The sequence below is a fragment of the Alosa sapidissima genome, chromosome 18, assembly GCF_018492685.1.
Source record: "Alosa sapidissima isolate fAloSap1 chromosome 18, fAloSap1.pri, whole genome shotgun sequence".
Taxonomy (NCBI): domain Eukaryota; kingdom Metazoa; phylum Chordata; class Actinopteri; order Clupeiformes; family Clupeidae; genus Alosa; species Alosa sapidissima.
This window is the reverse complement of record NC_055974.1, coordinates 15,849,477-15,867,137: the sequence shown is the minus strand read 5'-3', so window position 1 is coordinate 15,867,137 and position 17,661 is coordinate 15,849,477. Positions and strand designations below refer to the sequence as shown.

Here is a 17,661-nt window from a genome sequence, read left to right as displayed (position 1 = left end):
TCTAAAAGTGATTAGGTGATAAGTGATAAGAGAAGGTTCTAGGCTGTAGAATTGCATCGTGCCATACACTACTGATAATTCCGAGCGGTAGCATGGTGATGGCAATCTCTTCCTGCCCCAGCTGGATTTGTTATTGTTATTTCTCTGGCTCCCACTCATTGGCCAGAGCCTGCTGTGGAGACAGGTCTTCATGGTTTAGTAATGAGCAAGGCAGAGCAGCAGCAGCAGCAGCAGCAGCAGCAGCAGCAGCAGCAGCAGCAACAGCGGCAGCAGATGTAGCAGGCTGCTCAATTTGGCACGACACCAGTCACGGTCGCGGTCCCGGGGGAGCACAAAGCCTCGGTCTCACTGTCTAACCCACTCGCCGTCAATTCGCTCTCTCCTCTGCTTCACCCCCGTCTCTCTCTGTCTTGGTTACTGCCTTTTTTTTCTCTTTCTTTCTTTCTTTCTTTCTTTCTTTCTTCTCTTCCTCCCTCTCCCTTCCTCTGTCTGCCTTTTTTTCCACATTACTGACAATATTAGACTATTTTCAATTAAATGATGTAGACAAATGTCTATTACTCCATGACAATACAGCAATTCTTTGTCGATATTTTTTATTTACATGATGCTCATTCATTATGATGAATAGTTGATAGTTGATGTTGATGTTGAATAGTTGATGACTTAATAGTTGGAGTATACAAAGTAGGCCTATTATGAGTCCTTTATTCATATGCTGGTTCAGTAAATGTGTTACATGTTATGCAGCCCCCCTTCCTTTCTCCACCCATAAACCATTTCCCAAGTTACAGTACCTAGTACGGCCTTGCTTGTATGGCTTGTGCTGATATTGCAGATATCTCTCAGCGAAAGCCACACTTTTATCACTGCATGAATTTTTCAGGCTCTCCCACCCAGGCCCTCGCGTTCTCAGTCCCCAAAATACAAATTTAGCTGCAGGTGTCAGAATGTATAAATGTTAACAGTGCAGTAAATGTGATCATGACACTCTGGAATGGTCTGAACTTTGACCCCATCCTCCCTCTGAGTTAAGTATCGTCCAACTGCTTGTTAAGCATCGCCCAAATCTCTGGGAAGCTCCGCACGTTACAGACTGTCAGACAGGCCAAACTAGCCTACATTTGTAAATGTTTCAGAATGGAGGTTATCTTCATGGCAAGTTACTGTTGGCAAAGACTTTGTGAAGTTGAACATATCTCCTAAATATTTAAAACATCTGCATCAATGCCAGGTTGTACTTGGTACTTGGGGTTCCAAAAGCGACAGAGACTCCAAAAGAAATCAGTGTTTTTTGGCACCGCGGATGGGAGGGGGAGTTTAAATAAAACAGACAGTGGAATGTGAGTGATGGAGTAATAAAGTGTGAATGTTTTGCTGGTAAAGTGGTCATGAGTAATCCATGAGGTGAAGTCCCAGCAGTGCTGTGATGCTGGTCAGAAAGGACACAGACAAAAGTGGAGGCTGATATGAAGGAGGATGACGTGAAGAGAGAGGGTGATTGTTATAGGTGTGTGTGTGTGTGTGTGTGTGTGTGTGTGTGTGTGTGTATGTGTGTGTGTTGGGGGGGTTGTGGGGGGGGGGTTGTGTATCTGTGCAGATCAGTAGATTGTGCAAGCTAATAGCTGAGGAGTCACCACACATGCTATGGTACCTTTGCATGCTGGGTAGAAGAAATAGATAGGGAGAGAAAGAGAACTGTAGGACAGTCACTAACTGGGGTTGAACGTAAGAAAAGGAAAGTAGAAAGTATAAAACCTGATTATGGTGTGTTCAGTAGTGACCGTGGTGATGGCAGGGTGGGAGACTCCCTAATTTGGTTAAAGGTATATTGTTTTGCATGAGATCACTTCCTGCTAGAATGAGGGGGGTTGTGGGATAAAGAGGCCGGTCTGAAACGGGAGGAGTGGAGGAGAGGAAGAGCTTGGCGAGGGGAAGGGAGACAGACCATGTATGGCAAATACAGGAGCTTTGATGCATACCAGTGATTTAGTTTACGGCCCACTGGCTCAGCTGTCAGCACTGTATGTGCACATCTTTATTTGCAGTGTGTGTGTGTGTGTGTCTGTGTCTGTGTCTGTGTCTGTGTGTGTGTGTGTGTGTGTGTGTGTGTGTGTGTGTGTGTGTGTGTGTGAGTGAGAAAACTCATAAAATTCCACCCTGTGTGAGAATATATTAAGTATCTGTCAATACGGTATGAATAATTTCCCTCTAACAGTGTTTGTGTGTGAACCCCTGTGCCCCCCCCCCCCCTCAACAGGAGTTCTGCTCTCATCCCCAGTTCATCATGGATGGAGCCACGCGCACAGACATCTGCCAGGGAGTACTGGGTGAGTCTGTGACCTGTTACCTTGGCAACAGCATCAACCCAACAACACCCCCCCCCCCCCCCCCCTTTTTTTTTTCACACGTGCTGGAAGACTAGTCAGGGTGTAATAGCTGATGCATGGAGAAAGCACTTAAAGAGAAGACCCAGGGAGAGAGTGAGAAAGGGATAGAAGGAGAGAGAGAGAGAGAGACAGAGAGAGAGAGAAAATGCCAGAATGACAGGAGGTCAGAGGATTTCAGTGTCCCTTGTAGTGCCTTACTCTGAGCACATGTATAATTTACGCCAAACTCCGCTCAACAAAAGGCTGAAACACTCATCTACATCATTCTGGTTTTCTCCCTCCATTTCTTTCTCACTCTCCCTCTTTCTCACTCTCCCTCTTTCTCTCTCTTCCTCTTTCTCTCTCTTCCATTTCTTATTTCTTTCCCAACATGAAGCAGTCCTCCACCCTTGTGTATCCTGTCAGTTTACCTTCCTTTTCCATGTGTGCATCTTCCATTTTTTCCCCTTTTCTCTCCGTCTCTCTTTCTCTCTCTCTTTCTTTTTTTGGTTCCTCACTGTTACATCTCTCTTTCTTTTTCCCACTGTCATTGTTTCTCTCCCGATCCCTCCCTCCCTCTCTCCCTCCTTCCATCCCTCCCTCTCTCCCTCCTTCCCTCTCTCTCTCTCTCTCCCCCTCTCTCTGTCATCTCTGCTTGCTCCATGTAAAAGGCATTTGAACTCAGCATCTGTTGAGACAGATGAAGCCTCTCAGCGTTAAATCTGCCGCATCCCCGGGCTGACTCAGGGAAAGAGTCACTTCCAGGGCCGGCGCAGTACACAGAGTCACACCACAACACACAGACCCAGAGCAGACCAGAGGAGAGGGGCGCTTGGCTAGGAGAACTCCCCCAGTCACAGTGGCCTGGAGTGGGGTGGTGGTGGAGGGGAGGGGAGGTGGGTGGCTTTTATCCAGTATACAGCTTAGACTTCCCTCACTAGATCTATAGACATGATTTAGGACAAGACTGAGGGGCTATCAGCCTGATAGTGGACAGCTTTGGCAGATTTGTGGGCGTGATTTAGGACAAGACTGAGGGGCTATCAGCCTGATAGTGGAGGTAAACATGCTTTGATTCCAGTCATGCTGACCTGGGGTCATCCTTATACCGGATGAGCTGTGTAATCCTGACTCAGCTAAGTCAGGTTTTGTCTGATTGGGTAGATGAGGATGGAAGGTTCAAAATCATGTCCATTGTCTGAAATTCCATACTACACTGCTATGTGATATCTACATTGAACATGCCAAAGGTCACTCAGAAGCAGTGTTGGGAGTAACGAGTTACAAAAGTAATGTAATTACTGTAATATATTGCTTTTTGCTGTAACACGGTAATGTAAGGCATTACAAAAAACAATTGGGTAATATTTTACTCGGTACAAACTTAAGTAACGCACATCACAATGCATTTTAACCTGAAATTAAGTGGTGTTATGTTTTGATACATATTCACAAACAACTGCGCAAATAGCAGAACGTATCTCCTGTTACTGGTTGAAGATGACTGTGGCTGGCTGCAACTGACTCGATGGACATAAGCCTACACTCATTATTTTCAATTTATCAGAGACAACTAAGATATGAAGAACAGTTAAGTGCACTTTGTGTGTGAAACCGAAAGATCTCTATACCTCGCGAAATAGCACAATTAATGTAATGACACATCTAGAGCGGTGCCACGCTAATCGTTTTGATTCTTGATAAAGCATAAATGCTCTTCATGACTTGACTTGCGACTCCACTCAAAAGACTTCAGACTTGACTCGGACTCGAGCTTCGAGACTCCTGAACAAGCTGTATTTCATGCAATTATTGCTTTTTTAATCTAAATTTATTCATGTATTTCTATTTTATTTTACTGCTATACACTTTGTGAAAAGTATAACGAGTGGCATGGCCCCTTTGCTATAATGTGCAATGTAACGCATGCGCTATGTGCGCACACTCACAGATATAAATGCATTGACCATGACGACAAGAAGTCCTCCCGGAGTTGTGCCTTTTATTTTTACTTTCGGTTACAAAAACTTTGTGCACAGAGGAAATAAGCGAACAGCTACATGCAAGGTGTGTGGCACCAGGATAAATTATGCCTATTCAACAACGTCTGATTTTATCAGGCATCTTCAAACGCACCCAGATAGGTCAGTTTCTTAGGCCTAGCATATATCGTCACAGGTGACAAGCTAACCATTGCAAAGTGTTGAATGCTGGGAACAGGTAGGGATGGGCAAAAATACATCACAATGTATTTCAAAATAAAATACCTAATACCCTCATTTTTAATGTATCAAAATAAACTACAAAATACAGTAACCATATTATGTATCAAAATAAAATACTGTATTTTTGTATTTAGAAAATACTCAAAATACTTTTTTCAAGGAAGTATGGAAGCACTGCAAAAAAAGCTTTTTAATATCCCAAACATTTAGCCTATTAAAACTATATAGTAAAAAACAATATAATTGGCCCGTCATACCAAATAGTATACCGTATGCAAGTCCATTTAGTGTGATCAGAAGAATAATTCAAGAATTTACAATTACATTTAGTCATCTAGCTGATGCTTATCCAAAACGACTGACATAGCTTTCAATTAACCACATTATAATCAATAGGCCAAAATCATAATTGTGTATCTGTGCTGAATTTCGTAATTCAAGTCCAGTGCAGGACTGAATAAGAAAATCATAAGCCTATGTATCTTGAAGTTCCAGTATGTGAGAAACTTGATATGCTTTAATATCTCCAACCTCAAGTATGCAGCTAATAAGGAAATAGAATTGTTATTTAATTAAACAAGGTGAACTTGTCCCCACTGTAGAATGCCGAAAAGGATGCTACAAGGAAGGGAATTCAAATCTGACATTTTTTCTGTTAAAGATTGGCATGGAGACAATAGGATATGGTTGCTTTTGTCGGTGTCCTTATGTGAACTTGCACAGGTAAACATGGTGGAACATTTACTTTTAAAAAATGGCCTGATTGTGTTGATAAAAATAAAGTGTTGAAAATAAAGTCCTCTGCAATGTCTGCAGCAAGGAATTTGCATATCACCGGAATTCATCAACTCTATAGTCGCACATCAATCCAAAGAAATAAGTGTTGACATTGAGGGGAGTGTTCATTTATTTTCATTGTGTCCCCTAGGTTATATCTGTGGCCTGGTATGTGAAAAAAAAAAAACTTCTTCCCGAAGCACTGTTGAATTTATTTCCTCAGCATATTAGGTCATATCATAGATTATTATGGCCATTATTTGAATAGGGAAAATAATAATAAAAGAGTTTTTGAACTTTAATGTCATTAATGCTGATTATTCAATGATTCATTTGAATTTAAATATTTAAAATACTTTTGCAGCAAAAATTATATATGCAATTAATTTAGATTAATTAATCACAGAGTATGTAATTAATTAGATTATTTTTTTTAATCGATTGAAAGCCCTACTAATTACCAATTATTCATTACACCTTTGTGTAGTATCTACTTTTTTTTGTGTTTTTCACATATAGTATTTTGCAGTATTTCTAAAATACAAAAATACACACCAATAAAGTATTTTGATACAAAATACAGAGCCATTTCCTTCAACCCAATAAAATACAAATGACAAAATACTATTTTGTATTTGAAATACAAATACATATTACATGTTTCAGAAATATTACCCATCCCTGGGAACAGGCAGATTACATCTTTATAGTTGTCCATATGATACACATACTTAGGTTAATACTGTATTTCACCAGTTAGGGCACCAAAATGGCCAGCAGCGGCACTGTGTAGCCTATCTTGACAAGTTTTGGGTTACAATATACAGGTAGTGGGCTCTCTGTTGATTTTAATGAGTAGGCCTAAGCCTAAAGTTACAGCATTTCTATCACAATTGACCAGACTTCAACCTTTTGTCTGCTTTTAACAAAATTCTGCTTATGAGTATTCCTTGTATTGCATCATGAGCCATCACTGCGCCTATTGCATTCTACTGTTGTTAGCCTTAAGCCTAGCTCAGGCATTATGTTATACCACATCGCCCTCCATTAGAAGTGCAATGAGCTGCATTGAGCATAATAAACTGCATTTAGAATTCCAAATCCATATTTCTATATATTTTGGTAAAAGTAACTTAAAAGTAATACAATAGTAGTGTAATGCCTTACAATTCAGAGACAGTAATATTATAATGTAACAAATTACTTTGAAATGACAGTAATAAGTAATACATAATACATTACGATTTTGAAGTAACTTGATTACTTCTTGAACAAGATTACTTCAAGAAGATTACTTGTCTTGGTTTTGCTGAATGGCCAAACAAACAGATCTATTCTTAGCTATTCTTAGTGAAATGCAGTGTGGCGGCAGCTTGGACACCTGCTGTGGATGAGCACTGTACTCACTCACCATTGGGCCTATTGGATTACATAAGTGCATAGGTGTATTTGAAGTGACCTTGATGTTTAGAACAGCTCAAAATATATTTTGTTTTCTTTGGGGAAATGACTGTAGCTGTACATTTAGGGGTCAGATTATGACATTTACTGACAGATACATTCATGTTGGTAAAAGTGAGAATTTATGGTAAGTCAACAGAATGCAAATGAGCTGATACTACCGGTATTCACATATGAGCATAGGTAACCTTATATAACAGCTCAGGTGGTAAAATTTTTCTGTGTGTGTAGGTGACTGCTGGTTGCTGGCGGCCATTGCGTCTCTGACTCTGAATGATAACCTTTTGCACCGCGTCGTGCCTCATGGCCAGAGCTTCACCACCGGATATGCTGGAATCTTCCACTTCCAGGTAACTCTCTCTCTCTCTCTAGTTTGTGTCTTTGTTTATGATTAACTCTTTATTGGAATGACTAGTATGTACTTGGATGCTGTATTGCACACTGGTTTCATGCTGTAAACACATGCAAATATCTAAAAGCAACATGCCTACCTATGGCAAGCCGATTGAGCATTTATTCTGATATCTTGATATCAGGCATAATTGTCATGTACATGTAAGCCATTTTTGTCAACTAGTTAACTAGTGAGCCATGTTTGTGTGAACTAGTTAAATAGTGAGGGCCAACATATGCACACTAGTTAACTAGTGGGAGCCAAAAGGCTCACTAGTTAACTAGTGAATACATTTTAGCTTCACTAGTTAACAATGATAGCATTGCTGATGTGGCAAGACTAGTTCAAGTGGTTAAGCAGCAGGAGATCATGTGGGAGACCAGGGTTCAATTCCTTAGAAGTGCATGAAGTCTTTTTCTTGATCTTTGAGCTTTTAATTACTTTTGAAACCATGTGCAGTTAATGTGTACAATCTTTTGTTTTTCAGTTATTAATCAGAAAAGCGCGACTGAATGGATACATTTATGTCTGTGGTTGCCTAGCAACAATAAACAAAGAATAATATTAAAATCGATCCCTTGAATCTTTGGTGTGGATCACTAAGAGCTCACTTGTTAAAGCATGGGGTTACCCTGTTATTATTAAAAAACATTTTGACAGAATATGAGATACTGCATACTGCAGGCTCTGCTTTACTATCCATACTGAAGTACCGTTGCAGAGCAGTGTGTCACTTTAGCCACTAGGGGCACCCATCAGGACCTGATCGCGAGGCTATGAACAGTAAATTTACATTTAGACTAGGTGGGATTCTTACATAATACCCAATAGGAGTCTTCTACCCACCCTCTCATTAGAATTTGCATAATAGCCGTTTCAGGCACTAGTTAACTAGTGAGCTGCTTCACTGCCACACATGCAAACTAGTGAGACTTCAATTGTTCCACTAGTTAACTAGTGGACAAAAACATTCAGCTTGTTTCTCTTTTTAGGTGTAACAAGTTAACTAGTGAACAAAATATACATGCCACTAGTTAACTAGTAAGGCCCACAATACCCTCACTAGTAAACTAGAGGGTATTTTTGCCTTTACATGTTAACAAGTGACCATTTTGGCATCTCACTAGTTAACTAGTGGAGTTGAAATGGCCTTCACTAGTTAACTAGTGGGCGTTTTGGAGCACACTAGTAAACTAGTGACACTTTTTGCACCTCACTAGTTAACTAGTCGAATGGAAATTGCCATCACTAGTTCACTAGTGGGTGTTTTGGTGCACACTAGTAAACTAGTGACAGTTTTTAGACCTCACTAGTTAACTAGTGGGCATTTGTGTCTTCACTAGTTAACTAGTGAGCAGTTCTGCCTTCACTAGTTTACATGTAAGTGTCACATTGAAGCCACTAGTTTACTAGTTAAAGTTCCTTTGGCCAGCATGTTAACTTGTGTGCCACATGCAAATGTTGTGGGTGGGATTTTGTGAAATTCTGCGCTGTGATTGGTTGTCATGTTCTATTTGGACATAGGGAGCCAATAGAAAGCCTCAATTTCCAGAGTTCTCTGCCTCCTAATTTTAATTCTGTGCCACTAGCTGACTAGTGTGAATTTAGGCTTCAACTAGTTTACTAGTATACATTTATGACCTCACTAGTTAACTAGTTTGGACAAAGGATGCATCAACTAGTTAACTAGTGAGGAGTTTTGCCTTCACTAGTAAACATGTGCACATTTTTGGCTGTCACTAGTTAACTAGTGAGACCCAAAAGCCTTCAACTAGCTGACTGGTATGTATTTTGGCCTTTACTAGTTAACTAGTGGACATTTTCTGGCTCTCACTAGTTAACTAGTGAAGCTAATATGTGTTCACTAGTTAACTAGTGGGCATTTATGCTGTCACTAGTTAACTAGTGTGCACAAACATGGCTCACTAGTTAACTAGTTGACAAATGGCTTGCATGTTGGCCTGATATCAAGATATCAGAATAAATGCTCAAGCGGCTGGCCAAATTACATAGAAGTTAACAAGTGGGAATTTGACATTCAGTAGTCAGCTAGTAAACATTTTTGTACCTTACTAGTAGACTAGTAAAATATAGAAGTCTTTAAACTAGTTAACTAGTGCACATGAACATGCTAAGCATTACTAGTTAACTAGTAAGATATGAAACATATGAACTAGTTAACTAGAGAGAATTTGGGCCTTACTAGTTAACTAGTCAGCATTTTGGCTGTCACTAGTTAACTAGTTCACACAGAAATGGCTCACTAGATAACTAGTGGACAGAAATGGCTTGCATGTACATGACAATTATGCCTGATATCAAGATATCTGAATAAATGCTCAATCTGAATAAATGCTCAATCGGCTTGCCATACCTACCTGCATCTTGTCTTGGTTCCATTTATATTATCTTCTTTTCATCATCTTACCTTTCTACCTGTCTTCCTCATCCCTCTCTTCCTTCCTCTCTCTCTCTCTCTCTCTCTCACTCACTCATTCTCTCCATCCCTCTAATCTGCTTTCTTTGGTTGTGAAGTTTCTCGGTGATACATAAAGGCACATCTTGTGCTTTGAAATTGTTCCTGTAATGGAGATTGGTTGTATGCCTTCCTTGGATAGGGTGTTTGGTTTGAAATGCTTTCAAAGCAAGAGACAACTGCAATGATTTTCAGTGCAGGATCCCGTGTGTGTGTGTTTGTGTGTGTGTGTGTGTGTGTGTGTCTGTGGTGTGTGTGTGTGTGTGTGTGTGTGTGTGTGTGTGTGTGTGTGTGTGTGTGTGTGTGTGTGTGTGTGTGTGTGTGTGTGTGTGTCGTGTGTCTGTCTATCTGTCTGTCTGTCTGTGCTATTTGAGCTTACACTCAGCACTATCTTTCTTGCATCTCTTTGATACTGTAATTAGTCAGGATAAAAATATCGCTGTTGATAAAAATATAGCTGGGCGACAAAAGCGGTGTGAGAAACCAAAGGTTTCTGTCACTAGTGAGTAAACATCACACGCCCAGGCTTTCTGTGCCTGTTCTTGTGTCAATGTCTCACTATCAATCTCTGTCACGCACGCATACACACCCAGCCACTCACTCACCTACGTATACACACAGATATTCAGTCACCTACACGCACACATACATTCACACACAAACATGCAGACTCTCACCCCTTTACAATTTCACACACACAGAACAAAAGAGACAATACATCCGCTTAGGAGTGCAGTGAATATATCCTTGCAACAACACCCTCACCCTCTTACACACACACACACACACACACACACATATACACACACCTTGGGGTGTGGTGAAATGTGATATACTAAACATACAGAATGATGCACATAATATGACACACTCTCTCTCTCTCTCTCACACACACACACACACACACACACACACACACACACACAAGCCTAATAAACTATTTGAGCACTCGCACATTCACACACACATACACACACATACCACACACACACACATACATACATTTGCACATCTGACCCCCACCCCCCATAATATGCATATACCTTGCCGAATTTGTATTTATGTCTGTATTGTGTACACAAAAACGTCATTACTCCCAAAGCAAGTGGCAAGTTTCAACTCGCCATAGATCCACTTATGTTGTGCTGCCATATTATACACGTGGTGACAACCCCCATAGCGTATTCTCTAATGCAAATGCTTTAACATTTTGGTGTGCTTGCTTTCTGTGTCTTTGAATTGGCAGGTATAGAAAAACAGCTTTATTATTTAGTTATTATACGGCTCTTCATAATGCAAGTAGAATGCTCCATTGACTTGAATGGGATTTCCGAAAGTTCTAGCGGTCATTGTTTCTTGGGAAAGGACCTCTGAAAACAAGAATGACCGCTGTCAATGGCAACGGAGTTTGCGCTTGGAATTTCATTCAAAAGTGAAAGCAGACGGTTGATCAGCTGAGTTCTAAAGAATGTTTGATTCAAGTTCAGCGTTTGTTGCAAACTATTTGTTTCTCAGCAAAAGCCACGACGAAACGTTAACAAATAAGTGTAAAGAGACATATCATGGAGTTCATTTTTTCGTTTTGGCAAGTAGCCGTATAATAAGTGGGATAATGTATAGAACGCCGGTCATTATGGGAAAATAAGTCCCTTCAGGGCGAAACAAGACCCCTCCGCTGGCGCGTCGGGGTCCTATTTCCAGAGGAAATAGGGTTTCATATGTGGTAGGTGTGACTCTCTCTCTCTCTTTCTTTTGTTTTCTTTCTCTTTCTCTTTCTAACCATTACTCTTTCTTTATCTGTGGGAGTGGAGACTCTTTTGATTAAACCCAGTTATAGAGCTCAGCTGGATGCCAAGAGGAAGAGAAGGGAGACCACACACATACACACACACATACACTCTCACACACACACACACACACACACACTCACTCTCACACACACACACTCTCACACACACACACACACACGATTGTGCATCCATCCATATATAAAGACTGTATATGGTCACGTGCACATACATGCTTGTGCAGATGGAAAAACACACCGTTTCATGCACACATGCACATCTGTTTGACCAACCAACCACACACACACACACACACACACACACACACATACACACACACACACACACACACACTGTGAATGCATTACAGCCAGCCACATACACACACACTCAATCATATATTCCTTTCCCCTCCCCCTATGAACAATATACATACAACATGCATGCAATACACACAAATGCAAACTGTACACTCATAGTGTAGCTCAGCCATATAGATTTCTGTCAGGTATACTGGACGCACTCTTGCACAGACACTTGCTCACACACACACACACTCACTGACATGCACACACACACACTCACTGACATGCACACACACATACTCTGAGACTGAGATAAACTGAGACCAACCCATCAGACACACACTCCCAGGCAGAGCATTTGAGAAGGAGGGCAGAGAATTCACTGCACATTTGTCATGACTGAAAACAGATGCTAGCTGGCACACAACTATTCTATTCTGTGTGAGTGTGTTCGTGTGTGTGTGTGTGTGTGTGAGAGAGAGAGAGAGAGAGAGTGAATGATAGACAGCTGAAACCCTTTGTGAGATTTAATTAATCAGAACCCTGTCCGACCTGTGTTAATGCATTTGTGCCTTCAATGTCCTAATTGCTAAGTATGTGTGTGTGTGACTGTGTGTGTGTGTGTGTGTGTGTGTGTGTGTGTGTGAGCACACACCAGGGACAAGAAAGAGAGAGAGAGAGAGATTGACCGATGGACAGATAGAGAGAGAGGAAGAGAATGGGACAGAGAGATAGATAGAGAGGGGGAATGGGGTTTGTCACCTCATAGAGTCTCCTGGCTCACAGGGGAAGTATAATTTGCTGGGGCTGTGCCTGCTTCTCTGTTGTGGTGTGTACAAGTGGTGGGCAGGGAAACCAAATAAAAACACATTCGCGCATACACACACACACACACACACACACACACACACACACACACACACTAGTCAAATAAACAATTTGAGCGTGCGCACACACACACACACACACACACACACACAGAGTATTTCACCGTCACACATTGAGATATATATATATATATATATATATATATATATATATATATATATATATATATATATATATATATAACAATTGACTACAGTAAAGATGGTGTGTGTGTGTGTGTGTGTGTGTGTGTGTGTGCGGATTAAGTATCTCTGTGTGTGTTTGTGTGTTTGTGTGTGTGTGTGTGTGTGTGTGTGTGTGTGTGTGTATTCGCGTGTTCGTTTGAGTTAACCTCTGACCTCAATTTGACCCCTGATCTTTGCCATTCACTTGGTAGTGAGCTACTGCCATTGTACTTTATTGGAAGAGATACATGATATACCGTAATGTTTGGTCTCTGTACTGAAGTAATGGTCATTTTCTTCTAGATCATGTAGGCCTACATGTCACATGAGCCACACATAGGCGCTGCTCTGTCCCTCCCAAGCTGCATTAAAATGGTGTGTTTAGCAATCAGAATCTCATTTTTTTTTCGGGGGAGAAACTCCCGGACACCAATATAGTCCACACCCCTCTCAGAAAATACAACATCCCTGTAGGGAGTTATTTATCATTTGGCCAGATTGTTTTATTTTCCTATTCCACAACCCCCACACTTTTAAAAAGCTTGATACGCCTCTGTGTGTGTGTGTGTGTGTGTGTGTGTGTGTGTGGGGGTGTTCACAGGTCTGGTCAAACCTGTGTGTGTGTTCATACAGAAGGCCTGTCTAGTCCCATGAACCCAGGTGATAGGCCACAAACCTTGATATTTTCATTGTTCATTGATAAGTGCTTTGATGGACTTTTGGTCTGTTATCATTTGGCCTATCCTAGAGAAGAGGAGAGGAGGAAATAGGAGAGGAGAGGAGAGGAGAGGAGGGAATGGGAGAGAGAGGAGAGGAGAGGAGGGAATGGGAGAGAGAGGAGAGGAGAGGAGGGAATGGGAGAGAGAGAAGAGGAGAGAGGGAATGGGAGAGAGAGGAGAGGGAAGGAGAAGAGGAGAGGAGGGAATGGGAACGAGGGGAAAGGAGAGGAGAGGAGGGAATGGGAATGAGGGGAGGGAATGGGAACGAGGGGAGAGGAGAGGAGAGGAGGGAATGGGAGCGAGGGGAGAGGAGAGGAGAGGAGGGAATGGGAACGAGGGGAGAGGAGAGAAGGGTATAGGAGAGAGAGGAAAGGAGAGAGGGAAGCACAAGAGGAGAGGAGGGAATGGGAGGAGACTGAGGTGAGAGAGACTGTGAGTTTGCCTTGCTGTTACCTCAAGCAGCCCTCTTGCCTGTGTGTGTGGTTGTGTGCGTGCGGGCGTGTGTGTGTGTGTGTGTGCGTGTATGTGTGTGTACCCACACCTCCTCACAGATCAGTGCCACAGAGCATGCAAATTTAACACCATACACAAAAACAACCATGCATGCACACACACACACACACTGATTAGCATACCCTTACACACACAAAGATTTAGATGAGCACACACACTTTCAGACTTCTCTTTTCTCTCACTCATAACACATGCATGCACAAACAGAAACCCATGCATGCATAAATACACTCTCTCTGTCTCACACTCTCTCTCTCACACACACACACACACACACACACACACACACACACACACACACACACACACACACACACACACACAGTAGGTGATGCAGTGCTTTTCCTCATCTCTTTTTGAATGCTCTTACTGACTTCAGATCAGTTTATAAAACCACTCAGCAGTTCCAAGACTATGACTCTAAGACTACAAGATGTTGTTTGGTTCTCCTTTTCAATGTTAATATTGATACTAGCCTATATGGTCACAAACAGCTAAGTATTCATGCATTTGTTTGAACACAGACGGCTACTCTCCTTACCCTTCATTGACTGTGGTTTGCATTGCATTCATTCTTCGACACAATTTGCAATTTGACTTTTGTTTAATACATCCAAAAAGACTTAGAAAAAACAACAGAATGTTGTTTTGTGCCTTCTTGTGCCTTGTTTGTGCCATTTTTTCATCCATCTTGTTTTAGATGGAAATGGCAATGAGCTATGTCATAATCTCTTACAGAATGCGAGCTAATGCGATGTGGCCACATTTGTCATTAGGAAATGGACAAACCTTCAGCATTGCATTCAGCATTGGGACAGAGTTCCACTTTGACATTCCACGCTGTAATGTCAGGGGTGGCATATCCCTCAGCCCCCAAGTCTGCCAACACCCACTAGACATGCCCCAGAGCACCAGTGCGAGAGTTCCACAGTCACTGCTCTGTCTGAGTGTCACTCTGGATATGTGTATACTGGTGAGCCGAAGGACTTTGTGGAGCTTAGTGGAGCGGAAGAAGCACACATCCAAACAGGGTGCTGATTGGAAGTGTGTTATTAGATGATTGTGAGAAAGCCATTGTCTTTGTGTTTTGTGAGAGCTCAGAGCTCAAGAATTCTAAGAGGTCTAATTATAGATAGATAGATAGATAGATAGATACTTGATTGATCCCCAGGGGAAATTCAAGGTCTCAGTAGCATACAGACAACACATTCACTAACAGCAGAAAAAGTAATTAAAAATATATCATATAAAAACACATGTAAGCAATAAGGACAGTAGAAGATAAAGAATATACTAAAATACAAATTATACTAACTAACACTTAATCTAAATCAATTCTAAAAACAGTATCCACATAGTGGTGATTAATCAATCAAGAGGCGCTTGCAATGACTGAGGCAGGGACTGAGCCTGTGATTCTCTGTGCGTAGTAAGGTAAGGTGCTCTGTGTGAACAGTTCAATGGCCCTGGGGACAAATGACTTCCTCAGTCTGCCTTATGCAAGGAAACGAGCGAAGTCTCCAGCTGATCAGGCTCTTCTGCTTAACAATAGTGCTGTGGAGTGGGTGACACTCATTGTCCAAGATGTTGATCAGTTTGTTCAGGGTCCTTTTGTCAGATATTGAAGTGATGCACTCCAGTTCAGCTCCCACTACAGAGCCAGCTTTCCTTACCAGCCTGTCAATTCGCCCAGCATCCTTCTTCTTATTGCTTCCTCCCCAACATACTACTGCATAGAAGAGGACGCTGGCAACAACAGACTGGTAGAACAGGTCTGCAGCCTCCTCAGGAAGTACAGCCTGCTCTGCCCTTTCTTGTAGAGTGCATCAGTGTTGGCTGACCAGTCCAGTTTATTGTCCAGGTGGAGACCCAGATACTTGTAGGTGCTTACCACCTCCACATTGACCCCATCAATGGGGACTGGTAGCAGAGTGGGCTTAGACCTGCGGAAATCCACCACCATCTCCTTGGTCTTTGAAGTGTTGAGTTGAAGATGATTGAGTTTGCACCACTGCACAAAGTCTTCCACCAGGCTCCTGTACTCCTCTTCCTGCCCGTTCCTGATACACCCCACAATTGCAGTATCGTCAGAAAACTTCTGCATGTGGCATGACTCGGTGTTGTAGCAGAAGTCAGATGTGTACAGGGTGAACAGGACTGGAGAGAGCACAGTTCTCTGTGGCGCTCCGGTGCTGCTGATCACAGTGTCAGAGAGACAGTTCTTCAGTCTGATGAACTGTGGTCGCTCGGTCAGGTAATCTGTAATCCAGGTTACCAGGTGAGCATCCACACCCATCTGCAAGAGCTTGTCTCCCAGTCTGAGGGGTTGGATGGTGTTAAAAGCACTTGAGAAATCAAAGAACATGATTCTCACAGCACTTTTCCCCTTGTCTAGGTGAGAATGTGTCCTGTGTAGAAGATAAGTGATGGCATCGTCCATGCCGACTTTCTCCTGGTATGCAAACTGTAACGGGTCTAGTGCATGGCGTACCTGGGGTCTGAGCATACCTAAGAACAGTCGCTCCATTGTTTTCATCACATGTGATGTTAGAGCGACAGGTCTGTAGTCATTAAGCTCACTAGGGTGTGGCTTCTTAGGGACAGGGGTGAGACATGATGTCTTCCACAGTGTTTGACCACCTCCTTGATGTCCCTGTCAAGGCTGCCAGAGTCGTGGACACCTCAACCGGCACAGGCAAGGAGGCGTCAGGCAGGGGGCAGGACATGAGGCGATGATGGTTTAGGTCGTTGGGTGTCACCGGGATGCAGAGCTGGAGAGACTGGGAGGCTGGGAGGTAGGGGTAGGGCAGGCATGCAAACAAGAGCCGTGTCTGAGTCAGCTGGGGGTGGTGGACTGACCACGGCCATTGGAGCTGGAGCAGGGCAGTCAAACCTGTTGTAGAAGTGGTTCAACTGGTTCGCCCCTTCCAGGTCCCCCTCCACAGAGCTGCTGCTCTTCTTCAGGCCAGTGATAATCTTCATGCCGTCCCATGCCTCCTTCAAGTTGTTTTCCTGCAACTTCTGTTCCACCTTCCTTCTGTAGTCCTCCTTCAGCTTGACTTTGAGTTCCCCTTGCACGCGCCTCAGCTCTGCCATGTCCCCCTCTCTGAACACCATCTTTTCCTGTTAAGAAGGGTCTTGACATTGCTGGTTATCCAAGGCTTGTTGTTGGGAAAGCAGCGTACAGTTCTGGTGGGAACAACAAAGTCCATACAGAAGTTCAGGTAGTCAGTTGTGCACTGTGTGACCTCCTCTAAGTCCTCTCCATTCTGTAACACACTCCAGTCAGTGCACTCGAAGCAGTCTCTCAGAGCCTCATCTGCTTCATATAGTGTGTGTGTGTGTGTCTGTGTGTCTGTTTGCATACTTCTATATGTGTTAGAATATTAGCATTGTTCAACAGTCACCAAGATGGTGTCACTTCCTGGTCACTACTTTTACTAGTATTCCCCAACAACTGCTCTGACAACAGTCCTCAACTTTTCTTTAAAGAGATTCATAGTGGAAAACCAGACAGGCAACATGTTCTTAGATCAGTAATGTGCTCACTGAGCATTGCTCAGACTGTGCATACTGAACGTAC

At 42.5% G+C, this 17,661-nt stretch overlaps 1 protein-coding gene across 1 annotated transcript in view; it reads left to right on the top strand.

The window, feature by feature from the left end:
• The window catches only part of capn1 (calpain 1), a 37,929-nt gene that overhangs the window by 7,539 nt on the left and 12,729 nt on the right, over positions 1-17,661 (top strand). Inside the window, exons 3-4 of the mRNA XM_042069209.1 lie at positions 2,261-2,330; positions 7,064-7,182. Of these exons, the coding sequence (XP_041925143.1) occupies positions 2,261-2,330; positions 7,064-7,182 (189 nt within the window). The remainder of the gene's footprint in view (positions 1-2,260; positions 2,331-7,063; positions 7,183-17,661) is intronic.